The following is a 25,535-nucleotide window of genomic DNA, read 5'->3' on the forward strand; positions in this document are numbered from 1 at the left end:
TTACACATACACCACACACAAAGAGGTGACTTTGAATCCCACAAAGCCTACTCACCCTCTTTGCACACAACAAACACCTCAAGCCAGAATCACACTAACTTTACAGGATTTTACAGCAGTTATACAGAGAGTTATATGAACAATTACAAGAACTTGAACAGGATTAGAAAACACATGGAAACATAGTACACCAGAACCCTAATGATCAGTTCTTTGAATCACAACAAAGCACAAAGGCAATCTTGCTAAAACTTTAGTAAAAAACTTTTCACAAATAGTTTGTAACTTCTCAAATCAATCACAATTAGAGTATCAAATCTTTCTGTTTCATCAATCTCTTTACGTTCAAAAGAAGACTCATTTTAATTTTGAACATTCAAATCAGTTAAAACAGGTTTTCAAAAAACTGTTATGAACACATACATTTAATCGGTTAAAACCACGATTTAACTAGTTGAATGGTTTTGTCAGTTGTACAACTGATTCAAAAAACAGTTTCAAAACCCCTTTGCCAGCTAAGTGACAAACAACCGATTATATCGAAACTTTAATCGATTGTTTTTCCCTTTGCATGGAAAAACACTTTAATCTTTAAAACAGTTTGAAATAAGCTTTGTCTGAGAATCAATACTGATCTTACAAAGATTCTAAACCCCATACTAAAACCTAAACCTAAAATATCACACAGCTTCAGGCTTCATGAGGATTTGACACATCAAAGCTTCCTATCTTCAACAACGATTACCAACATTTGGGCTCTATTGGGTCAACCTTAATCATCTATGCCCAAAAAGCTCAAGACAACCACTATATATAATATATAAATATCACTTTCTCAAAGCAAAAGATAATGAAACTCTCATCCTAAACTTGTATACTTAACTCGAACCTAAACTAACTTCGGCATCGGAATAGCAAGTAGCCTTGCTGAAACTTGAAACAAACATAAAGATAAAGATCCAAAAATTGAGAATCTGAAAAGTCGAGAAGTCAAAGGCCGACACACGGAAAGAAAATCTGGTGTGGTAGGAACACAAAGATAAACAAATTTTTCTATTTGCTAAAGTTATAATTGTGTTGAATTTGGTTCATATGTTTAATATATTTTCTATTTTAATCTCTGCATTAAAGAATCCTTTTTATTTTAACTCTATATTTGGCATATTATCTTTTTGTTTTGTTGCATCGTTACAAAATATAACATCATTATGACTTTGATAGATGACAAGGACTATTTTTTATATAAAAGAAAATCGTATAACAACTAAAGTATGCAATCCTTATCACTTGAAAGACTAAAAATTAAGTGGAATATTAGGACTAAATTTATAATTGACACTTTCATAGATGAAATTTGAAAATCATACTCGAGAGCTTTTCACTATGAACGGCTTAGAATTCCTTCCAATTATGTTTTTGGTAAACTCAATGGTAATAAACATTGAGAATGAGTATTGAAAATTCAAATTATTTGTACGATTAAATTAAAATATATAAATAAAAACTAACTATCATCTTAGGTTCTAGTTTGGTTGAGTTAATATAAATTAATCTTAAATGATAAAATAATATATCATAGTCTAAGGTTCAATTTTCTGTATTCTATAAAAAAAATTGATCACCCTCTTTCATTTCAGAATGAATACTTCAAAATAGAAATATTCCCAAGTTGGTCAAAGCAGATTATATAAGTAAAAAGTAAAATAGTTGAATTTACGACATTGAATTATATCTGAACTCTAAATTTTAAAATAATAACAGAGTTCATTCTAATTATTATAATTTGATTTATCATGTTACATGTCAACATATCATTATTAGACTATTCATATACGTTTAGTCTATTAAGAATCTTTTACCTAAGAAAATGTATTGAAATCTGTCATCAAATAATAAAATAGCCTAATTAAAATATCTCTAGTAAATTTTAGATAGCAACTGCTCAAGATCAATTTTTGTAAGCAAAACAAAATATCAAATGTAACTTCTTTCATCCGAAATTATTAATATCTCCAAAAAAAATTCCAAATTTCTTATACCCAACATTCAATAATAGAGACATATTTGAGAGGTACTCTACATAATTTTTTCAGTCTCTCACATGCTAGTGTAAACTTAATTGTTAAAATAAACCTGGTCTTCTTTAAACATAATTAAAATATAGTGTTTTGTATCACAAGCAACCAAGTTGTAAGCCAAACGGATAAAGAAACTTTTTTTTCTATGAAGTTGGCAATAACTTTATATAGCTTTGGTGATCCAATCTTGAATTTTACAAAAAAGAAATCTAGTTCCAACATAAAGGCTATATAAAATCTTCATTCTTTGATAAGTTATATTACTTCACTAATGATGAAAAAAAGGAATAAATAATTACTTTGTCTTTAAAATGAACAAATTAAGGTATATATCTCATTCATTTCAATTTTGTATTATGGCAGTACCACACTAAAATTCCAAGACAGACAATTCTTTGCTTCATTTTACAGAAAACATAACCTAAAAGATTATCAGAAAAAAAAAATTAAGAACAGGTGAAGAAAAGGACAAAACTAGACTCAAGTTCAATATAACCTATAAGATTTTCAGAGGAAATACATTGGAAAACTTTGGTAAAACAAGTCAACGTGCCACAAAAAGCATGTAGACTGCTATTTTAAAAGCTTTTTATAAGGGAGGAAGCAGACCTTTTGGACAAAAAAATTAAAATTAATTTTTTTATAAACAAAAATAAACTTATATATAAGAAAAATTTGTAAGAACTCTTATATCTACCAAAGAAGACCCTAGACGACTACATCTACCAATAGAAAGTTTGTGTACAAATAGTTACAGTAGGAACTAAAAAGATCTTACAGTGATTATTGCACTGATATGAACAAAAAACAACAAATAAAAATGTGGCCGAGGAGAATGGACCTTGTAAACCATCTGCTCTGCCACGAATTACTAGAGAAATGCAATAATATTGTTGAAATATTCTTACCATGAAAACATCTTAAATGAAAGGGAAGTAGTGAGGTTGCCATTTGAAACTTTCAACTACTCACCAATAAGACACAACCAAATGAGTTAGTTTTTACTTGCAATGCCAATCCTCTTTCTCCTACCTCCTACTTATCAAGAACTTTTAAATTTTGGAACAAAATGTGGACAGCTTGCTCGATCTCCTTCTCTGTTATGATCAATGGTGGAACAATCCTCACTACATTTCCTTTTCCAGCAGTTAACACTAACAGGCCAGAATTTTGACAAGCTTCGACAAAGGGCGAGGCAGATACATCTAAATCTACTCCTATGATTAGCCCAACACCACGAATTTCTCTCACATGTCGGTTTCCTCCCAACTTCTGCCTGAGTAGTTCTTTGAAGTAGAGGCCTTTCTTAGATACAGATGACAGGAACTCAGGTTTTGATATTTTATCAAAAACAGCAATAGCAGCACTGCAAACAAGAGGGTTTCCTGCAAAAGTGCTTCCATGATCACCATAATTTATAGAAGAAGCAACACTCTCCGTCACTAAAACAAGTCCAATAGGTAGGCCTCCCGCAAGAGGCTTTGCAAGGGTCATCATATCAGGGAAGACGCCATATGCCTCATGGGCCCATAACAACCCTGTTCTACCTAAACCACATTGAACCTACAAAATCTCAAAAAGCACATGATAGTTAAATAGAATAGTATATAAAACCAAATGCAATACTTATACTACCTATAATTATACTTCAACATATGACACCTATACCTCATCAAACACAAGAAGTGTCCCAGTTTCATCACAAGCATTCCGCAGGGACTGTAGAAATTCTTTTGTAGCACTGTAAATTCCACCTTCTCCTTGGAGGGGTTCCACAAAAACTGCAGCAATTTTGCCCTGCTTAATTAACTCTGTTGCAGCCTGAGCATCTCCATACTCTAAAAAGGTCACTCCAGGCATAATGGGTTCAAAAGGTGTTCTATATTGCACTTTACTTGTCAAAGCAAGTGCACCCAAGGTTCTCCCATGGAAGCCGTTACTAAAAGCAATGAATTCTGTTGCTGGCTCTTTTCCATTAGTAGTTGTGTGTCTCTGATGTTTTCTGGCAAATTTAATAGCTGCTTCATTTGCTTCAGTTCCAGAATTTGAAAAGAACACACGATCGGCAAAAGAAGAATCCACGAGACGCTTTGCAAGTTTTACCTGCAACAATTCAAATATAATTTATAGAATGCAACACTGTACAGATACACATAACCAGCTTCTACAAGAAATGAACCAAAGTAAAGCACAATGGAACCACTATAAACAATTACAAATAGGTAGATACAATATAGACATGCCCAATAACATCACAGCCATATATATACTTATTATATACTTATTAGATAAAGCATATACTAAATAAGTTGTTTTCTTTCCTTTTCATAACTTACACGCAATCAGAGAATGACATTATTAATCCAAATGATCAATGGCCATCTCTTTCTCTACAATCTCCAAAGCACAATAAAGTATAAAATCTCCAAACCAAGTGATCAACGGCAAATCTCTTTCTATTTCTCTAAAATGTTAAAGGATCAAGGACTCGTATAATGCCAGATTAACTAGCATTTATTATGCAAACATACCAGGGATGGAAGAAATTTGATAATGGGAAAACTGCAATACTCTGCATTCTATGAACAGTAGAGTATAAAATTGGAAAGATGTAAATTAATCTTTTAACACCCTATGAAGACAAATTACTAAGGATTGTTCATAGAGTCCTTCGAATTGTAAACTAAAAAATGTAAATGGAATGGCTCAAGTGTTGATAAAATTATGCACACTTATGTTTTCATTTGGGACTTGTTTAGCATTTTTATATATTGGTTTAGTTTTCCTTTCCCTGCTAGAGTTCTAGACAAATTATAATTTATAGAATTACCAATCTAGTAAGCACTATACGCTAAGGTTTATTAATGCCCGATAACTAACAACAACTGGGTTTCCCTTCAATTAGTGAATGGTACAGTATAAAACAAGTACTCAATCCTGGAAATTAACTTTCTCACAAGCTATGGTAGATCATCATTAAGATAATCATGTGCCACTGCCAAATTTAAAGTTTTCATTGCCACTCCCTTCGTTAAATATCCTAACTCTTCCATACATTTTTTTCAAAAGAATTGAAGTGCAGCAATTTTCAATCCAGATCTTTGTCCTCATAAAACACTAAAGAAACACACACCACAGTGAGCAATCATCATATTTGAATCACCACCATTACACCTCCAATGCTCCAACTCAGACTTTGAAAAACAAATCCTCATAAAATATTCACAAAATTATGAACACCATGACAGATCAAAAAATGTAAAATGAAACTAAATTATATAAGTTTGACTATTTATATTTTTTAAACCACTAAAGAAACAATTAGCAAATTTGGTGCCCTGCTTAATTGTTACCGAGAAAACTAGTGTCTTAATTCAAACAAACCATAAAGTAGCAGCAGTTTATTCCAAAAAATTTCCATAATATCTCAGCAAATTGAAGATGATAGAAAAATGACTCTGATACAAATAGACAATTCATCGCATGCCCACACCAAAGATATTGATTGGTAAACATAAAGCTTTCCGTGACTTTTATACAGATGAAGAAATTGATATAACTCATACACATAGTAACATGCCCGAACCTGAGGTATTGTGTAGAATATATTGCTGGTATGAGTAAGGGTGGCAGCCTGTTCAACAACAGCTTTTAACCAATCTACATCACCGTGTCCTAGTGCATTGACAGCAATCCCAGAACTCAAATCTAAATATTCTCTCCCTTCAACGTCATACAACTTGCAACCTTCCCCCCTCTCAAGCACCACTGGTGTTCTAGCATATGTCCCCACCAAAAACTTCCCTTCCATCTCTATCACATCCTTAGTTTTCTCCAATTTTGACTTGCTGGTGTTATGTGCAGCAACATCCACATTAAGACATGCACTTACAATACTCCGGCCTCTAATCTGAATAAGAGGAGTTCTTCCACTCAAAGTGCTCTCTCTTGCGGAACTGAAAAATTGCCTGGGTTTGTAACATGGTAGAGAAATTAAATGGTTCGGAGAAATGTAAACTGCATTCATTCTGTTCAATTAAGGGCGAGATTCTTTCCCTTCTTCCCTTTTGCTGAAACAACAATAAAAATTATAAAAAATAAAAGATCAGCTTGCCATATAGTTCAGTCTTCAAATGCCTGAAGAAAGACTTTTCAGGTCACCTATACTCAAAACAAAACGGATACATTCGCAACTGAAAAGGACAAAGAGCATGAGAGCACAAAATCAAATCAAGATTACAACGGAATGCAAGTGCAAGACAATTTTGCCAGCAAAAAAACTAAAAAGCACCACAGCAAACTGAAACTAGTGTTATTTAGTCCCAAAACTATTCTTGTGTGCAGATTCTTCCCCAGAGTCACCAACTTAGTAAGCAAATATAAGTAGCCAGCTTTCTAAGCAAAACTACTCCCGGGACTCGCCAAAGTAAACAAAATTTGACTTTTGAGAAACTAAGGTGCAAAAAGAAACCACTGCCATCTCACTAACCTATTTCTAATTTTCACCTTTTGAGTATCATTAAATAACCCAAAACGAATTCACAATCAACCAAAACCCTCTTCCCCGAAAAAGATGAAAGAAAGCCAAACCAACCCACCTTCAAACAATATATCACAACAAATTGAAAATTTAATCAACCAAACAACTTCAAATCATGAACACTGGTTTTGGGTGAATAAACATTGGGACACCGAGGAAATCAAAAAGTCCCTTTCGGTGAGGTCCGCTTCGACCTTCTGAATACAAATACTAACAACAATTTTTAATTTTCTTTCCAGGATAAAAAACAATAACAAAAATTTCTCTAAGATTAAAACATGATTCGAGCGAAGCAAAACCTATAAAGAGAAGCAATACCTTGGTTGTGAAATTCAAATGTGAAAGTTTTCAACTTGGTGCTTTTTTTAAAAGGGTGTGATCAGAAAGACACGGATACTATAGAGAGACAAAAACTGCATCCAACAGAGAAAGTTATATTATTACTAATAATAATAATAATAATAATAATAATAATAATAATAATAATAATAATAATAATAAAGTAAAATTACACTAACAGCTTTAAATTTCTCAAATTATTTGTTTTTCTTATGGAATTGTGAGTGTAATATTATTAAAACTAAACAAAATGGAGATATGGTAATATAAGATTTCTAACAATAATAGAAGATATGTCTAGGATTTTAAGAAAATAAAAATGCCACAATTTCCATGTAAAATAATAAATATATAAAAAAAATGTAGTTTTTGTATGTGTGGGAATAAAATATAAAATAGAGTAAGAAATAATATTTTATTTGTACTGTAGAACTCAAGTTCTTACTCCGAAATTAAGTAAAGTACATGCGAAAGCGAAATAAACCTTAGACCTTAGAGTAAACACTGAAAACATTCAACAACAACGATTAAAACCGAACATGTACCTATTTTCCAACAATACCAGCCTTTTTGGTTCGCTTGGTCTGTTCCCATGCACAAAAACATTATTCGCGTTAAAATCTGGGATTACAAGAAAGTTTAAGGTTTGAGAACGCAATAACAAACAACATAGAGGGAGAGAGAGTACCAGAGACTAGGGAAGAGAGAATAATAACAATTTTAAGGGAAATCAAAATGGGCCTATGCAAGGCATTTTCTTCCTACACTAATGGAGTATGCCTTCATCCGATTTGCGTTTTCTTTGAAGAAATGACGGAAGCATCAATGAAGGAAGATGAACAAGGAGCTCACGTAGAGTTTTGGTATCCTTGGAGGTGCATGCTAGGTGTGGAGAGTAAGTGGTAATGTCATCTCAGTTGAAAAATGTGAAAAATGAAGACTAAGTGTCTATCCTAAGTAGGTATGAGACAATGAGTGAAATTGACACAATTTTGACAGCAATTCACTCTTCATTAATCTTAAAAAAATCATGAGCCAAGCACCTCCTTTTATAGCAATGGAGGGCTGGAATTACAAAGCCAAATTCAAATGAAAATGAATTTGAAATTGGCGCCTTAATTTGAACTTAGCACATGGAGCACATGAAGCATATTTAACATGTGATGGAAAACGTTTAACACATGGATCATATGGAACATGTGGAAAATGTGTACTCTTCTCCATGGCTTAATCATAACCGGCATTGGTTAAATTAGTTGTTTTAGAAACCCTAATTTCTAGGTTTGTTTTTAGATGCCAAATTTCATCTAAGGAAAAATTACAAATAAAATTTCCTATTCTACTTTAACAAAAATTAAATTCTACCCTACACTAAACTTATGGCATTTTTAAATGTTCCGGCCGGTTGACCTGGATCGTCTTTATGCGTGGCTTGTTCTAACGAGCTAGGGCACCTTCAGTTTACTTCGTCTGTCAGTACCTGAAAAAGAAGAACAAAGGGGCGCCCTCGCAGCCGTTTGCACTCCGACGATCAAGTCAGCTAGCGAGAAACACCAAACTAACTAGAAATTGTATAATAATCTCAATGACTGAAAACTGTATGGCTAAAACTGTGTTGCCCTAATTGTCTTATGCTTTCAGCGGATACGCCGTCAAGAACAATTAGGGTTTTCCCTCTGTATGTCTATCTGAGAACTAGGTTAAGACTCATGCAACTGTGAAAAGCGTCCCTCTCTAGGGCTTATTTGTGCCCTATATATAAGTGAAGACTAGGGTTTACCTCTGCGTTGCCTGCTATTATCTAGGGTTCCTTGGAGAAGGTCCTTGCGCCGCTATCTTTAGGATCTTAGCGTATCTGGCCCATGGACTTCCCTTATCTGGAGTGCAATGTATAACCTTATGGCCACTTGGGCTCTAACTTGAGCGTTGTATTTATCGCGCCATCATACTGTTCGAGTGCCCTAATTAGACACGTGTCATGCATGCAGCCTTCCCTGGATACCTTTAGTGAGCACGTGGGCATTACCACGTGCCCTTTTGACTTAATCATTTATTCTGTGCATAGGGACCCACAGTGCCGCCACCCAACTTAGGGTTATCCCCTCGTGTGGGCCCCCTCTCTGTGAAATGCTTACGTCATGCGGGTTGACTCTTGAGGCGATGTCCTACTTAGGCGATGTCTTACTTAGGCGATGTCTTACTTAGGCGATGGGCGATGATCCATCTTGGCGGTGACACATCTCGGCGATAACCGCTTATTTATGCTGCAGAACGCCGCTTTTACATACGACGACTACGTTGACTTCTTGACTACCTACCTTTCTCTTGTCCACGTCATCACACCCGATGACCTGGTCGGTACACAAGCCCCCCAGTCTTGAGCTGATAACTTGCTTTCAGTGAAAAGACTAAAGCTTGCCCCCTACTGCCCTTGCGGCGTTTTGATGACATGCCACCTTCCGATCGATTGACGTGACATTTCTGTATCGCCGGCGCAACGTACCCTCAAGGGCTCTGACGATGTGACATTCTCTGAGTGAGACAAATGACATTTTAATCCGTACCTTTACCTCGCGACACGTGGCCTACTCACGAGGCGCTTGTTTCACCGCTTCAGTCATGAGGCTCGAATTTTGAAAACCCCGCATCTCAACTTATTGTCTCTGCTTCTTTCGTATCTTTCTTGCACTATTCATCTTCTTCCCAAGAACTTCTTGCCCCACGTTCTTTCTTTGCGACCCTTCCCTTTGTTGTGTTACTGAACCCTTGACCTCCAGTTTCTTTACTACCAGTACACACTAAGATGTCCACCAATCCATCTTCCTCCCGAGTGAGTCACAAGGACCTTTATCCCTGGGCTTCGAGTGAACTACTCGACGAGTACTCTTGCTTACTTTCTACTAGGGCCCTGAGGGAACACGTGGGGGAAGCGTGCTCCTATCACCATCGTGCCTTTGCAAAGAGGCACGATGATGACATCGTCGTGCTCCCTTGTTCCATGGGGGAGCCGGTGTGCGGGGATGAACAATACAATAACGGGGTCCCCTTTTTCTATTTTTACCAAGTAGTTTTTAAGTGCGTCGGCGTACGCCTTCCCTTTTCCAGGTTCGAGAGGGAGTTGTTAACGGAGATGAACACCGCTCCAGCCCAACTGTACCCTAACAGTTGGGCCTTCGTGAAGGCCTTTGACATTTTGTTTGGCTTCCTTGGATGTGCGCCTTCTGTGGACATTTTTCTTCACTTCTTTGAGGTGAAGAGGCAGAGAAACAATCTTTGGGTAACTCTTAGCAATGTCCCTGGTAGGACTCTTTTGACTCCTTTTCAGCAAGCCTTCACAGGGTGAAAGGCAGGTTTTTTAAGGTATGCTGCTCCAGCTTGGTGCCTTCTGCCCTTGACGGCTTTCCTTTGTACTGGACAAAGGACGCCAGAGCTTTGAAATCTAAACCCCTTAAGAAACTGTCTTCAAGGGATCAGGAAGCTTGCAAGATCCTGGCGGGTGTTGGAGGATTTGATGCGGCTGCGTTAATAAGCTTGGAGTATAATGCCGAGCTTCTGGAAAGATATATATGTGTGTGAGGCTTTTCTCATGACTTTCCCACTTCTTGTTATGATTTCGCTTAGGAATACTTTGTTTCCCGTATGTCTCTTACTATACTTTACTCCTCTCTTTCACGTAGGTTCAAAGATAAATGATCATCAGAGGACGCTTCTGACTCGGGCTTTGCGGTTCGGAGACGGGGTCTTTTCGTCGCACTGCTTGAAGCCTGGGGCCACTGATGAGTGATGTGTTCTTGCTTTTTGTGCAGATATTTAGGACGTGTATAGGACTACAATTCCATTTTGCAAATGTTACAAACTTCGTCTGTAACCCTAACGTCGGTTCTGCACTTTCCTTTATGCTGAATGTTGTTTTAAATTATCTTGCACGCTTGCGTTCTTTGTCATGCCGCGCACGTCACTCCGATATTGCCTTTACGCTCGGCGTGAATTTCTTAGATTTTGTTTGTTTCCCATTCCTTAAACATCCTGTTTCTGGTTGCCTTGTTTATGGCTCTGCTCGGCCTTCGCTTTTGTGATGGATGCCTTTCCGTTTGAGCTTTCTTATTTGAACCTTCAGCAATATCGCGCCCGAGCTCATTGGGATGGTTAGCAACGTATTGCTCGTAGTGATGTCAGACCGCTTAGTCTTTGGTTTGACGACGACTCCGTCGGCGGTCGTGTACATTTTGCGGACCGCCCCCTTCGCACTTCCTGATCTCGTCATCGCCTTTGGCGACTTGGAGAGGGTGAGTTTAAACTTCGGCAATCTACGTGGCTCCGCGCGCTAATGCGTACACCGGTTGCTGATTTGACACTTCACCAACCCCCTCCCATCAAATGACACGTGGATTCATCGACGGTTGTCATTTCGTGTCGTTTGCGCTTCCCATAACCTTCGAAACTCTAAACTTCTCGCGCCACCCCACTGTTACATTATCTTCCTGCTTCATTTTCAAACTTTCGATACGCTCTGGTGAACGCTTCAACTCCCCAATCATCATTTCCTCGTACGCTCCCTCAATCATAAAAAAGGTAAGCCCTTCATCACTTTGTTGGTGCTCACCGCATCTTGATCAACTTGCATCATCCCTTAACTGTTTGACGCATACATTGTGGGCTGTTTGTTCTCTGTCTCGCTTTTTTCCCTGCATTTTTAGGTTTTCTTTCCCTTCCTACGACCTATGTTGTTCATGCTGCTTTCCCTTCCTATTTTTCGAATCGAATCATTCCTTTTAGCGACCCTCCGCTTTCCTTTTCTTACTTTCCTCTCGTCTTTCCTGCAGTTCTCGATGGCTCGTACAGGTGCCACCCATGCCCCCTCTCGAAACCCTCCTTCAAAATCTCGCAAACAACCTTCGTCAGGAAACCCCTCCACGTCTCGTAACCCACCTAGAGATCCTGGCATCCTTTCAAATCGGGCTCAGAGACCTGCGCCCTCTCGTCCCAACCAATCGCAATCAACTCCCCCACAAACCAGCGCCACTGCCCGCCCCATTCCTGATTACAAACTGTTGTACTCATGGGCTCCTCCAGCTCTGCTGAACGAGACTTCCTCGATTAACTCTGAGGCTGACATCCTTCGCTTGAGAGACAAGACCCACCTCACATTCCATAAGGAGCATGATGACAAGGTTGTTATTCGTCCTTGTCCTCCCGGGGAACCTGTTTGTACTGATAGCGATGGCAACGATGGCAACGATGGCCACCCTTTCTGCTTTGTTTATGCAACCGTGTTTAAGAAGGTTAAGCTCAGGTTCCCCTTTACTCGCTTTGAGAGGGAGCTCCTTACCGAGCTTGATATTGCCCCTGCTCAGCTGCATCCCAACGGCTGGGCGTTTGTCAGGGCATACCAAATTGTTTGTGCACATTTAGGCCATCCAGCCTCTGTAGACGTGTTCTTATTTTTATTTGAGGCCAAAAACCCGGGGGACCGCCTATGGGTAAGCTTTAATGGGATTGCTGGGAGATCCATCCTTTCCATCTTCCAACAATCCTATAAGGATTGGAAGGGTAAGTTTGTTCGTGTTTGCTGTAATGATCAGAGTCCCACACTTCTCGATGGGTTCCCCTTGTACTGGGTTGACAAGGGAAAAAAGGATTCTCAGGATCATTTTTGGAAAGCTAGGAGTCCAGATAAGATGGGGGAGCTCGATAGAGACTTGTGCCACTTCTGGAAGGAAGTTGCCTCCACCAATACCACCTTACCTACCTCCTCAATCATCAAGTTCGAATTCTATGAGGATCAACTAGACTTTTACATAGGTCTGTCCCTCCACTCCACCTGGATTTTTCTTCCTGTGCCAAATCTGTTTGACTTCTTTACCAAGTCTGTTCGCATTACATGCCCTGCGCTTACCCTTGCACTGCTAATTATCTGTAATTGTATTGATTTGTGAACATTGATCACTTCGTGCAGACACAATGCTGGGAAAAGATCACATGGCCAGACTGCGTTCTATAGTCAAACGCCACAAACTTGCTGCGGGCTCTCAAACTGATGGAAAAACGATCTTCTTCTAGTAATGATCTTTGTAATTTCTTCTTTGGATGAATGATGAAGGAGATATGATGAGCGGAAGCATTAAAGAAACTCAAGAGGAGTTTCCATGGACTGAAGTGGAGTAGGAATTTGTGAGAGTGAGAGGTGAGGCCAACTCACTAGGAAAGAGTCTAGGCTAAGTCTTGAAGGAGACTAACCTAGGGAGAACTTAAGAACAAGTAGAATGGCCAAAATTAGGCAGCATTTCATTACTAATTCAAAGTTAAAGAAATACATGTACAAGAGACTCCTATTTATAGGATAAAGTCTCTCAAAAACTCTCAAATGAGAGTGTGACAAGTGTCACCACCTTATTGGTGCAAATCCTCTCCATTAAGGAGAAGACATGTAGAGACTCATGCCTTCCTTGCCTACATTTCTATTTGCACCCCTCTTTTACTATTTTACACATTACTTTGTTTTCTATTTACTTCTTTCTCTACTTTGGCCCAAAATACAAGGCCCAAAACTTCCTAACTACTCTATACAATTTTTACAAGGCTAAGAAGAAGAAAAAGACTTTACAAACTCTTCATTAAAGCTCGATCTTCGTCTATCTTCTTGGCCGAAAGTTTTGAGGCTGCACGGTTTCCATCATCCCCTCCCTCTTGAAAAGGATCTGTCCTCAGATCTGAATGATGCTCAATGACAGCAACCTCTGTTTATTTGATGGTTTCCTCCTGGGTCAAATGTCAATCTGCAATAAACATCAAACAAACATGAGATAAATTTCCTTTTTAGAAGAAAATTAAAAGAAAAGAAAACTAAACAAAAATAAGTCCCCTTTTCTTTAAAATTCTTTTTAAAGAAAAACATAAGGCCCATTTCAAAAATATTTTTGTTCACTTTGTGTTGTTTATTGCCCAAGCTAGGCAACAACATCACATAGTGTTGTTTTTGATATTTTTGTGAAGAAGAATGAGCATTATATAATTGAAAAGAAGAGTTCAAAGTATTGCAATCCCCCTTTAAGGATTCTTTCTCAACCATGCTTTCAGGGGGTGTCATAAAAGACTCTTCTTCTTTGTGGGTTTCCTCTTCTTCTTCCTTTTCAATCAAACATTCTTCTGTATTTTCTGTGGAGGAAATATTTATATCTATATTTGGTTCAGCTCCAAACATAGATTTTTCTTCAAGCACATCCTCACAAGGGTTTTCTAGAGAAGATAAAATGTTATCGATATCTGATTCAACTCGAAAAAAAGAGTTTTTTGTACTTTCCTTTTTCTCATTCTCTTCTTTCTTTCTGACAAGAGCTTGGAATTTTTCTCTAAACTCCTTTTCTCTTCTAACATATTCTTTTTCTCTGTATATAAAATTTCTTCCTTTTTCTACAAGCTCTTTCATTTCTTCTCTAAGCTTTTTCTTTTTCACCTATGAAGGTGGAACAAACTTTCTTCTCATACACATCTTCAATTCATCCCAATTCAATATTTCTGATTTTCTACCAATTCTAACATCAACTTCCCTTTGTATCCACCAAGACCTAGCATATTCTTGAAAACTTAGGGTAGCCATGGAAAATTTTCTAAATTCATCCAATTGATGTTTTTCAAAGATTTGATCAACTTTTGTTTCCCATTCTAAATATGCTTCAACATTTTTATTTCCATCAAAGTAAGGAATGTATACTTCAGGCTCGGTAGAATAATATAAACTTCTAGGCTCAAAACGCATCCCTTCCTTTTTTTGATAATGAGGGTTATAAATCTTTCTTCTACTATGATGATAAGTATACATAGACATATTAAGCTTTGTATTTAAAAGATTTTTCACAAGAAGGAAAGTGAGTTTAGCACACAAGGTAAATTCCCAGGAAAGAGAGGTGGGTCACAATGGACACTCTTAAGTACCAAGTCTTTCCTAGCCAGAACTTATCCCAATGCACTTCACAAATCTCCTTCCAATGAAAACTTCTTCAACACAAACAAAGAGTTTTATTAAGAAAGAAACTAAAAGAAAGTTTTTAAAAACTAAGAATTTAAATTGCAAAAATTTAAACTAGACGACTCCTAATGGTGAGGCTTGTTGGCACTTGTGAACCTTCAAGACACACTCACCGTCTAAAGCGTGTATCTAATAAGAAAATTAAAGAAAACTTGTAGGAGATGGAAGAACACCAAAGGCTCTTCCAAGACACCTAAAGTAAAGATAATGGCCAAATTACAAAACAATTGAAATCACACAAAATTTTAAAAAATAATCTTCAAAGTTCTCTTCTCTTTTCTCACAAGTGTTTCTCTCCAAGCCTTTACTTGTTTGTCCTCCAAAGGTGAGTACCCCTTGCAAAGTCCTTTGCCTTCTCTTAGGATGCTACCTAGAAGTTAGCTCACTTCTCACAAAGAACAAATTCAAGGTATATTCCACTTCAAGAGGTCAATAATAAAAGCAATAAAAGCTCAATTTGAAGAGTGAAACTCAAAGGAGATTAGAGATGACAAACACAAAGATTATCCATAAAATCAAGACAAGCAAGAAATTAAAGATTTTCAAGAAAGTAAGCACTCAAAAGAAGCACCTAAAGATTGGCACTAGAATTGGATTACAAAAAGAAAAACAAAGAATGATGAAAATTCTTAGTAGACCATGAAATCCAAAATGTTGCCGCCCAATGTAGCTTGGTCCAAATTAAAAATTGTAATCCTGCTTTTCTTACCTCCAAAATTACTGCACTAAAATTCTTCAATTAGAATTGTGCAACCCAAGTTATCGTGTTGTTTCACTCCAATTTCATGCGAATCCCAACTTCTACACTGTTCTTCTCAATTCAATTGGCTAATTCAATTGGCCATTCAATCTGAACATATGATGCAAGTTCACGTACGACCACCCACTATTTGTCTCAATTCTAGAATTGGTGCGGGATCTACAGTGCAGAAAACCGTCCCGAATTCTGTAGCGGAAGCCGCTGTTGCCCGAGGCGAGCTTCCTCCCGTGGGCTCATCTTCCCTTATCGCCCCTCCTGTCCCTTCGAGAAAGAAGCTGCCGCCAAAGAGGGCCAAGAGAAAGAATCCCATAATGGTATCGGATGAGGAGGATGACGAGAGCACTGAAGATGGACTTATCTGCAAAAGGAACAGGGCAACCGTCACCGAGCTACCCGCAAACGAGAGTACGGGCCCAGATTATGCGGAAAACCCCCCCAGCGTCTCTACACCCTTTGAGAGTGCTGGGGATGCTCTACCATCAAACACCTCAGCTGCTGGGGGCGTTCCGGAGCAAGCTGCGGACATTCAGTGGTCTCCCCAACCTGTAGTGGAGCCAAACGTGTCGCCGCCATGTCCCGATGTTCCCCTGGTTGTCCATACTTATGAAGGCGGCGGCGAGAACCAACCCCCGACTCCTTTTCCAATCTCTGCTCTTCCCGCCCCTATCGAGGAGGTCTTGAAAGCTCACGCCGCTTACCTTAGCGCTATGACTACCGAGTGCGTAGAGAAATGCCTTTACCAGATGATGGGCGAGGCTTTAAGGGACTCCTTGAGCCAGTATGAATCCGAAGCCGGTGTTGCGAAGGACCAAGTTCAACAACTTAAGCGCGATCTTACGATGCGGGGACTGGAGTTTTCGCGGTTAGAGAATGCTCTGAAGGAGGAGTTGCGGAGCGAACGCAAAAACAACGCTGAACTAGGCCAAAAGCTCGACGCCAAACTCTCAGAGGTCACTGAACTCGAGGGCAGACTCGTGCATCAGCAGGAGAAGATAGCGGGCCTTGAGGAGACTCTCAAGGCTAAAGAGGCCTACACGGACGAGCTCGAGGCCAAGTCGATTGAGAGGGAGGATCTGCTGGGCAACATCAGAGCTGACATGGACCAAAAAGCCAAGGAACTGAGCGAGAAAGATAAGGAGCTGAACGAATCTGCAGCAAAACTTGCCCAGGCGCTTGAGGAGAATGAAAAGCTGAAGAAACAAAGTGAAGAACTCGACCTCAACGCCGCAAACGTTCTGACTTCCGGGTTTGGTGCAGCCTTGGAGCAGTTCGCTTGTGCTTACCCCGACTTGGACCTCTCCCAGTTCTCGATTTGCCATGAAGTGGTAGACGGCAAAATTGTGCCCTCAGATTAACGTTTTCATTTGTTTTCATTTGACGTTTTCTTTAGAAACATTCTGAAAGACTTACATATTCGACCTCTGTCTATGTGCAACGAATCTGTTTGTAATGACCTCTTTTCTTTGGACCGTGTTAACTTATGCTCATGGTTTATCTCTTACCTGTTGTGCGATCGCCTGATAATTTGGTGGGCTCTTACTCAACCCAATTAACTTACCGCGGACTGATGTTTAATTTTCTGGCGATCAACTTATTTTAAACAAACGGTTAGTCTATAGCAATAACATTTGACAAGAAATTACTTACTGACCAGTAGGCGAGTCATTTTTAGTATCTGACATCTCGCTTGCCCGATCTGCCAAGTGACATGTGCATTTCCAGGTCATCGCCTAAACTGGGCTGGCCTGATTCTGCACTGAGGACTTTCGAACTTGCCTCAATTTGCTTATGCAAAGAGGTCTTGTTATTCTGTTCTTTCCTGAACTCACTCTGAGGTGAGAAGGACTTTATCTGGCCTGAACTCGCTCGACGGCGAGAAGGACTTTATCTGGTGCCTCAACTTGCCCAGGGGCTACCTTTTCCCTGGATGCACTGAGGACTTTTAATCTCATCTGGTACCGGGGCTAGCTATTCATACTTGAGGAGGGGGCGTCCCGATGGAATCCCTTAACCCCTGCTCAAGGACTAGGCGCTCGGATTTTAACTCATCTGGTACCGGGGCTAGCTATTTATACTTGAGGAGGGGGCGTCCCGAAGGAATCCCTTAACCCCTGCTCAAGGACTAGGTGCCCGGATTTTAACTCATCTGGTACCGGGGCTAGCTATTCATACTTGAGGAGGGGGCGTCCCGAAGGAATCCCTTAACCCCTGCTCAAGGACTAGGTGCCCGGGTTTTAACTGTTATCTGGTACCGGGGCTAGTTGTTCATACTTGAGGAGGGGCGTCCCGAAGGAATCCCTTAACCCCTGCTCAAGGACTAGGTGCCCGGGTTTTAACTGTTATCTGGTATCGGGGCTAGCTGTTCATACTTGAGGAGGGGGCGTCCCGAAGGAATCCCTTAACCCCTGCTCAAGGACTAGGTGCCCGGGTTTTAACTCATACTGTACATATCTGTCATCTTGCTCTGAACTCTCGCCTATACTCATTCTTGGCGAGTAGGACTTCTTAATATGTTCTCGCCTACACTCGTTCTAGGCGAGTAGGACTTCTGATTTGTTCTCGCCTATACTCGCTCTAGGCGAGTAGGACTTTTTATTCTGTTCTCGCCTATACTCGTTCTAGGCGAGTAGGACTTAAAACTTAACTTTCACCTTCGATTGCCAGGTGGCGACAAGGACTTAAAAACTTTATACTTGTGCCTCCGATCGCTAAGTGGCGATTGAGGACTTAAAACTTGATCTTTGCCTCCGATCGCCAAGCGGCGATGAGGACTTAAAAAACTTTATACTAGTGCCTCCGATCGCGAGGTGGCGATGAGGACTTTAAAAAACTTTATACTGAATGCATGCGATCTGAATCTGCCCTAAATTACACAAGGGCGACTAAGTCTTTTGTTTAAAAATTTAAAATCATAATCATGCAAACTTAATAACTGGGAAAACTTGATAGACTCGAACTTTTCTTTATTGGGTGGCCTCATTAAAAAACCCTTCTCAGGGAAAAAGAGCGCCACCTTGAAAAACTGTTTTCACTTAACTGTTCGAGTTAACTGCTACTTACAATGCTTCAACTGTAATAAAACTTGAGATGGGTAGCGTTCCAAGTGCGAGGAATCGCCCCCCCTTCCAGTGTTTCCAAACGGTAGGCGCCGTTCCCGAGTGCTTCGGTTACTCTAAACGGTCCCGTCCATTTGGGTGACAATTTATTCTGCATCTCGTACAGGTGGGCCTTCCTCATTACCAGGTCGCCATCTCTGAACTGCCTTGGCCTTGTCCTAGAATTGTACTTGCGCTCGACTCTTCTCTTTATTGCTTCAGCCTTTACCCTTGCCTCCTCCCTGACCTCATCCAACAAATCTAAGTTCATCCTTCTTTCTGCATTCGAGTCTTCTGCCACGAAGTTCTGGAATCTCGGCGAGCTTTCCTGGATTTCAATTGGGATCATCGCATCGCACCCGTACACCAAGCTAAACGGGGTTTCGTGGGTTCCTGACTGTTCAGTGGTGTGGTATGCCCATATTATACGGGGAACTTCCTCAGCCCAAGATCCTTTGGCCTTCTCCAATCTCCTCTTCAAACCTCTTAGTAAAACCCGATTAGCCGACTCCACCTGCCCATTCGTCTGTGGATGCTCCACAGAAGCGAACACCTGTTGAGTTCCAACGTCCTTGCACAACTTCTTCAGCAGGTGACTCGAGAACTGAGTCCCGTTATCTGATACCAAACGCTTGGGCACACCAAAACGACACACAATATTCTTCCATACGAAATTCTGAATTTTGTGCGCTGTGATCTGGGCTACTGGTTCTGCTTCAATCCACTTCGTGAAGTATTCGACTGCCACAACCAAATACTTCATCTGCCTAATGGCCAATGGGAAAGGTCCCAGGATATCGATTCCCCATGTGTGGAAAGGCCAGGGACTGTAGATTGATTTTAACTCTTCCGGAGGTGCCTTGTGCTAATCGGCGTGCTCCTGGCACTGCTTGCAACGTTGGGCATATCTCTTGCAGTCTTCCCTCATTGTCGGCCAATAATAACCTGCACGGATGGTTCTTGTTGCCAAGGCTCGACCTCCGATGTGACTCCCGCAAATCCCTTCATGGAGCTCGGCCATAATTCTCGTGCACCTCTCTCCATGCACACATACTAAGAGGGGGTGTGTGAAACCAAACCTGTACAACTCGCCATTGATGAGGGTGAACTTGCTGGAGTTCTTTTTTACCTTCCAAGCTTCCGTCGGGTCCATTGGGAGTACGCCATCTGCCATGTAGCGCTGGTATGGCGTTATCCATGTGTCCGGCTCGTGGACGATGCAAACTTGTGTCATCTTTATCTCTCCCACTGGAAACGCTCTAATCCTTGGCGTCCTCAAGGTCTCCTGGGATAAAGACTTATGACCCCTTGACATCCCTTTCTTTGACTTGCAGATTTGGAGAACTTGGTGGTCCGCCACGAACGCTCGAGGTATCTTCAGGGTTTCTTGTATGACGGTCCTCTGCTTGCCCCCCTTGCCCGAACTGGCGAGCTTTGCTAGCAAGTCGGCTCGGGCGTTCTGCTCCCTTGGCACATGCACTACTTTGAACGAAACAAAAGACTTCCTCAACTCCTGCACATACTCCAGATAAGCTGCCATCTGCAGGTCTTTAGCCTGAAACTCGCCAGTTACTTGGCCTGTGATTAGCAATGAATCGCTCTTGGCCAACAGCACCCTTGCTCCCATCTCCTTTGCCAACAAAACACCAGCGATCAGACCCTCGTATTCCGCTTGGTTGTTGCTGGCTTTAAAGGCGAACTTTAGGGACTGTTCTATCAACATGTCGTTGGGTCCTTCCAGAATTATCCCGACCCCACTGCCTAATTGGTTAGAGGATCCATCCACTGAGAGCACCCAACGAAAACCATCTCCGGCGCTTTGCACTGTCTCAGAAGATAGTTCGACCACGAAGTCAGCGAAGATTTGTCCCTTGATCGGTCCCCTGGGCTCATACTTGATGTCGAATTCCGACAACTCTACCGCCCATTTTACCATTCTTCCAGCCACATCTGGTTTCTTTAGAACCTTCTGGATGGGTAAGTCAGTCATCACCAACACTGTAAAACTCTGGAAGTAATGGCGCAACCTCCTCGCCGAAAACACTACTGCCAGTGCAACACCTTGCTGACAAAATAAACGGGTTTCTGAATTTGATCTTGGTCCTGGACGAGCACCGCACTCAGCGCCTTCTCGATTACGACGAAGTATAACCTGAGGGGCGCTCCCAATTGTGGTTTGCACAGGACCGGCGGGCTCGCCAAGTACTCTTTGAGTTTTACGAAAGCCTCTTCACACTCCTTCGTCCAAACAAACCTATTGTTCCTTTTCAAGCACTGGAAATATGGGTGACCCCTCTCTCCACTGGCAGACACAAATCGCGACAGGGCGGCCATCCGACCTGTGAGCTGCTGCACCTCCTTCACCGTAGCGGGGCTCCTCATTGCCAAAATGGCCGCACACTTGTCAGGGTTTGCTTCGATCCCTCTCTCGGTCAAAAGGAACCCTAAGAACTTTCCTGCTTCCATGCCGAAAATGCATTTCTCAGGGTTCAGCTTTAGTTTGTATTTGGCTATCGTAACGAACAACTCCTCTAAATTGGCTATATGCTGGTTTTTTTCCAGGGATGTTACGACCATATCGTCAACGTAAGCTTGCACGTTCCTCCCAAGCATAGGTGCAAGCACTTTATCCATCAATCTCTGGTACATGGCTCCCGCATTCTTCAGCCCAAAAGGCATCACCTTGTAGCAATAACACGACTTCTCTGTCATGAAGGAAGTTTTTTCCTCGTCCATAGGGTGCATCTTAATTTGGTTGTACCCCGAGAACGCGTCTAAGAAGCTCAACAACTTGCACCCTGCTGCGCTGTCCACTAAGGCGTCTATACTTGGCAAAGGATAGGAATCCTTCGGATAGGCTTTGTTTAGATCTGTGAAGTCGACACACATTCGTCATTTCCCATTGCTCTTCTTTACCAATACAACATTGGCGAGCCATTCCGGATACTGTATCTCCTTGATGTGGCCTGCCTCGAGGAGTTTTTGCGTTTCATCTCCGATCGCCTGTCTCCTTTCTTCATTGAATTTTCTTCTTCTTTGTCGGACTGGTCTGACCTGAGGGTCCATTGCTAGACGATGACATAAAAAATCGGTCGATTCCTGGCATATCCGAGGCAGACCACGCGAACGCGTCCAGATGCCTGCCTATCACCTTGGAGATCTGTTCCTGTGTCCCGTCGTCTAGATTTTTCCCCAACTTGAAAGTTTTACCGCCAATCTCCCTCTCGAGCCAATCTCCAACTAGGCGAGGCCTCCTCTCGCTAGCGAGCAATGCTCTCACAATGCTTGACTCCCTGGCGGCCTCCGGGCAGCTTTCCTCTTCCTCTACTCCAGCGTTGTTCTCAGGCTTCAACTCGACATCTCCCATGGTTACGTCGCCCTTGGTGGCTGCTTCCAACGTCACGTCCATACCCACGTCGCCTTCGGCGGTTCCTCCTGTCGCCGCATCCATGGCCCGTCGGCTTTCCTGCGCATCCTTCGCACCAAGAGGCGGTGTTGTGGTCACATGGCACACTGATCGCCTGTTCTTGAGGCTGTTTTCATAACATCTCTTTGCCTCCTCTTGGTCAGATCGGATGGTGACGATTACCCCTTCCATTGAAGGTAATTTGACCTTCATGTGCCTCGTGGAGGGTACAGCTCCTATCCTATTGAGTGTTGGCCTTCCCAATAGGATATTATCTGCTGAAGGGGCGTTCACGACAAGGTATTTGATTTTCTCCGTGCGCGAGGCGGTCCCATTTGTGAACGTTGTTCTTAACTCAATGTATCCCCTGACTTCGACTTGATCACCCGCAAAACCGTATAAGCAGCCCCCATATGGCCTCAACTGATCTGTGGATAGTTGTAGCCTTTCGAAGGTCGGCCAGAACATCACGTATGCCGAGCTCCCTTGATCGGCTAAGACCCGATGAACCGTTCTTCCTACCGTGACGAACGAGATCACAATGGGATCGTTGTCATGCAGCACAACATCCCTGAGGTCTTGCTTAGTGAACGTGATGTCCACATCGGGCAAATGGTCCTCGAAAACTTCCACTGGGTCGTCTTTATGCGTGGCTTGTTCTAACGAGCTAGGGCACCTTCAGTTTACTTCGTCTGTCAGTACCTGAAAAAGAAGAACAAAGGGGCGCCCTCGCGGCCGTTTGCACTCCGACGATCAAGTCAGCTAGCGAGAAACACCAAACTAACTAGAAACTGTATAATAATCTCAATGACTGAAAACTGTATGGCTAAAACTGTGTTGCCCTAATTGTCTTGTGCTTTCAGCGGATACGCCGTCAAGAACAATTAGGGTTTTCCCTCTGTATGTCTATCTGAGAACTAGGTTAAGACTCATGCAACTGTGAAAAGCGTCCCTCTCTAGGGCTTATTTGTGCCCTATATATAAGTGAAGACTAGGGTTTACCTCTACGTTGCCTGCTATTATCTAGGGTTCCTTGGAGAAGGTCCTTGCGCCGCTATCTTTAGGATCTTAGCGTATCTGGCCCATGGACTTCCCTTATCTGGAGTGCAATGTATAACCTTATGGCCACTTGGGCTCTAACTTGAGCGTTGTATTTATCGCGCCATCATACTGTTCGAGTGCCCTAATTAGACACGTGTCATGCATGCAGCCTTCCCTGGATACCTTTAGTGAGCACGTGGGCATTACCACGTGCCCTTTTGACTTAATCATTTATTCTGTGCATAGGGACCCACAGTGCCGCCACCCAACTTAGGGTTATCCCCTCATGTGGGCCCCCTCTCTGTGAAATGCTTACGTCATGCGGGTTGACTCTTGAGGCGATGTCCTACTTAGGCGATGTCTTACTTAGGCGATGTCTTACTTAGGCGATGGGCGATGATCCATCTTGGCGGTGACACATCTCGGCGATAACCGCTTATTTATGTTGCAGAACGCCGCTTTTACATACGACGACTACGTTGACTTCTTGACTACCTACCTTTCTCTTGTCCACGTCATCACACCCGATGACCTGGTCGGTACATTAAACATATAGAGGAAATTTTCTCTGCCATCAGTAGTAGTGTCCCAATCCTCTTGGATCCTTCTTGCCATAGCTCTTGTAGTTGGCCTAGATCTTCTATTTGTTGGGCTTGAACTTGGACTGGGCTTTGGGCTTGGACTTGGGTTTGGACCTCTTCCATCATCCCTTCTCCCTTGAAAAGGATTTGGCCTCAAATCCAATGCTTCTATTTCTTCTTCTTCTTTACTTCCTGCAAAAGGCATTAGGTCCATAACATTGAAAGTGTATTGGCCAGACCTCGGGCATCGACATCAAAGAGGTCAACATCAGACGTCGACATCGGACCTCGGTGGTCCGATAGTAATAATGGGCCATGTAAACTTGGCCCCACAAATAGTATGAGTTAACATGAGTTAACACCCAGATACCAAAAAGACCTAAATCACGAGAGGATCATGCATGGGGAATGTGTATAGTACATTCGGGTACGACATAAGCAAGTGTTCCCTGGAGGCGCTAAGGCCCGTAAGGGTTAGGGTTTCCAGGGAAAGACTACATGCAAGGCACGTGAATAATTAGGGCACCCACAGAATAGATGGCGCCGCAGCGCTAGGACATGAGTTGGTACCCTGACGACCATACTGTTAGAAAGATTGCACTCCAGAAGAGGCAAGTCTTGTGTCGCGGCTGCGCTAACCTTGTGCAACGCGACGCATGATGCCTCACTAGTAACCTTAGTTCCACTAAAGGAAAGATCCTCGTGGGACAAAAAGTTGACCTAGATACAACCTATATAAATGGTGGTAAGAGCCCTAGAAAAGGTACACCATTTCTAAGACTGAAACTGCTTTACATACTTTATTGTTTCTTAGCCCAGTACTGACTTGATCGTTGAAGTGCAATCAACAGGTAGGATCCCTTCTGTTTCAATGGAGCCACTACCCAAGGAGAGAGCGAAAACCACCAGGAGATAGGAGAAGCCACCATCTGCCTTTGAAGTCAACGACGACTAAGTCAATTGGCGAGAACATTTGGCGCCCACCATGGGGCCCGATAAAACTAGGTCTCATTCACAATCGTGTTGAGAGCCAACCAGCAACATGAGTAACATGAGGCAAGGATCAGCTACGCAAGAAGGAAGAGACAACGTCACCATGCAACAACTCATGGAGACCATACGTGCCCTTCAACGGACGGTAGCAGCATCCAGAGTTGATCAGGATTGTTTCCAGGTCGACCTGGCCGCGTCACAAGCAAGCAACGAAGAGTTGTGCATAACCAACGAGGAACTGCGCAGGAGTTTTGATGGCATTTTCATGAAGTTCTTCTTGAATCAATGTAGAGTATGGGGCGGAAGCAATGAATGAGAGTGAGCAAGATCCTCCTAAGAGTGGTGTTGATCTTGTAGGTGCATGATAAGTGTGGGTATTGGGTGGTTCGGCCAGCCCAAGGGAAAAGATGAAGGAATTGAAGTTTAGAGCCTAGGATTCTAGGGAGAAGCAAAGTTGAGCACAAATTGGCAGCATAACTTTACTCACAATAAACTTGAAAATACAAGGTGTAGGCTCCTCCTTTTATAGGCTAAGGAGGACCATAATGCAACCCTAATGCTAGCCAAATGAAATGTAAATGTGAAGCACATGGGTGCACAAATGAGCACATGGGGAGGGGTGTGTCTAGTTTTTATGCTCACCCCCTCCATGGGCTTTCTAGACCGGCCTTGGTAA

The 25,535-nt window shown here is 41.8% G+C and overlaps 2 protein-coding genes and 1 long non-coding RNA gene across 6 annotated transcripts; all 3 read right to left on the bottom strand.

Annotated features, from left to right (window-relative positions):
• Nucleotides 1–2,814: 2,814 nt before the first annotated feature.
• On the bottom strand, nt 2,815–7,978 carry LOC137830916 (acetylornithine aminotransferase, mitochondrial). 4 transcript variants are annotated; one of them, XM_068638323.1, is made up of 6 exons: nt 7,723–7,978; nt 7,503–7,578; nt 6,937–7,031; nt 5,665–6,148; nt 3,747–4,181; nt 2,815–3,641 (listed from the first exon to the last, which is right to left on the bottom strand). In XM_068638323.1, the coding sequence occupies exons 4-6, from the start codon at nt 6,103–6,105 to the stop codon at nt 3,114–3,116; spliced, it is 1,404 nt and encodes a 467-aa protein (XP_068494424.1). In that variant the 5' UTR covers nt 6,106–6,148; nt 6,937–7,031; nt 7,503–7,578; nt 7,723–7,978; the 3' UTR covers nt 2,815–3,113. The 4 variants fall into 4 exon arrangements, with proteins under 4 accessions (XP_068494424.1, XP_068494423.1, XP_068494426.1 ...); XM_068638322.1 differs by having other exon boundaries at nt 7,503–7,541; nt 7,646–7,978; XM_068638325.1 differs by lacking the exon at nt 6,937–7,031 and having other exon boundaries at nt 7,503–7,541; nt 7,646–7,972.
• Nucleotides 7,979–13,216: 5,238 nt separating this feature from the next.
• Nucleotides 13,217–15,881, bottom strand: LOC137830917 (uncharacterized). Its single transcript, XR_011084286.1, has 2 exons — nt 15,693–15,881; nt 13,217–15,353 (listed from the first exon to the last, which is right to left on the bottom strand). It is a non-coding gene; the product is annotated as an uncharacterized lncRNA (long non-coding RNA).
• A 3,822-nt stretch (nt 15,882–19,703) lies between these two features.
• On the bottom strand, nt 19,704–21,727 carry LOC137832961 (uncharacterized). The gene is made up of 2 exons (XM_068641364.1): nt 21,178–21,727; nt 19,704–20,662 (listed from the first exon to the last, which is right to left on the bottom strand). The coding sequence occupies exons 1-2, from the start codon at nt 21,725–21,727 to the stop codon at nt 19,704–19,706; spliced, it is 1,509 nt and encodes a 502-aa protein (XP_068497465.1).
• Between the last annotated feature and the right edge of the window lie 3,808 nt (nt 21,728–25,535).

The sequence above is a fragment of the Phaseolus vulgaris genome, chromosome 6 (genome assembly GCF_000499845.2).
Source record: "Phaseolus vulgaris cultivar G19833 chromosome 6, P. vulgaris v2.0, whole genome shotgun sequence".
NCBI lineage: Eukaryota > Viridiplantae > Streptophyta > Magnoliopsida > Fabales > Fabaceae > Phaseolus > Phaseolus vulgaris.

Bases quoted from the DNA above. Each gene is read 5' to 3' on its own strand.
- LOC137830916 (XM_068638323.1), bottom strand. From the start codon at position 6,105: ATGAATGCAGTTTACATTTCTCCGAACCATTTAATTTCTCTACCATGT. The intron at 4,182-5,664 runs GTTCGGGCATGT...GAATTGTTGCAG, and splicing joins TATTCTACACAATACCTCAG to GTAAAACTTGCAAAGCGTCT. The intron at 3,642-3,746 runs GTATAGGTGTCA...GAGATTTTGTAG, and splicing joins CACTTCTTGTGTTTGATGAG to GTTCAATGTGGTTTAGGTAG.
- LOC137832961 (XM_068641364.1), bottom strand. From the start codon at position 21,727: ATGTGTGTCGACTTCACAGATCTAAACAAAGCCTATCCGAAGGATTCC. The intron at 20,663-21,177 runs GTCGGATGGCCG...CTTCTGAGACAG, and splicing joins GGAGGTGCAGCAGCTCACAG to TGCAAAGCGCCGGAGATGGT.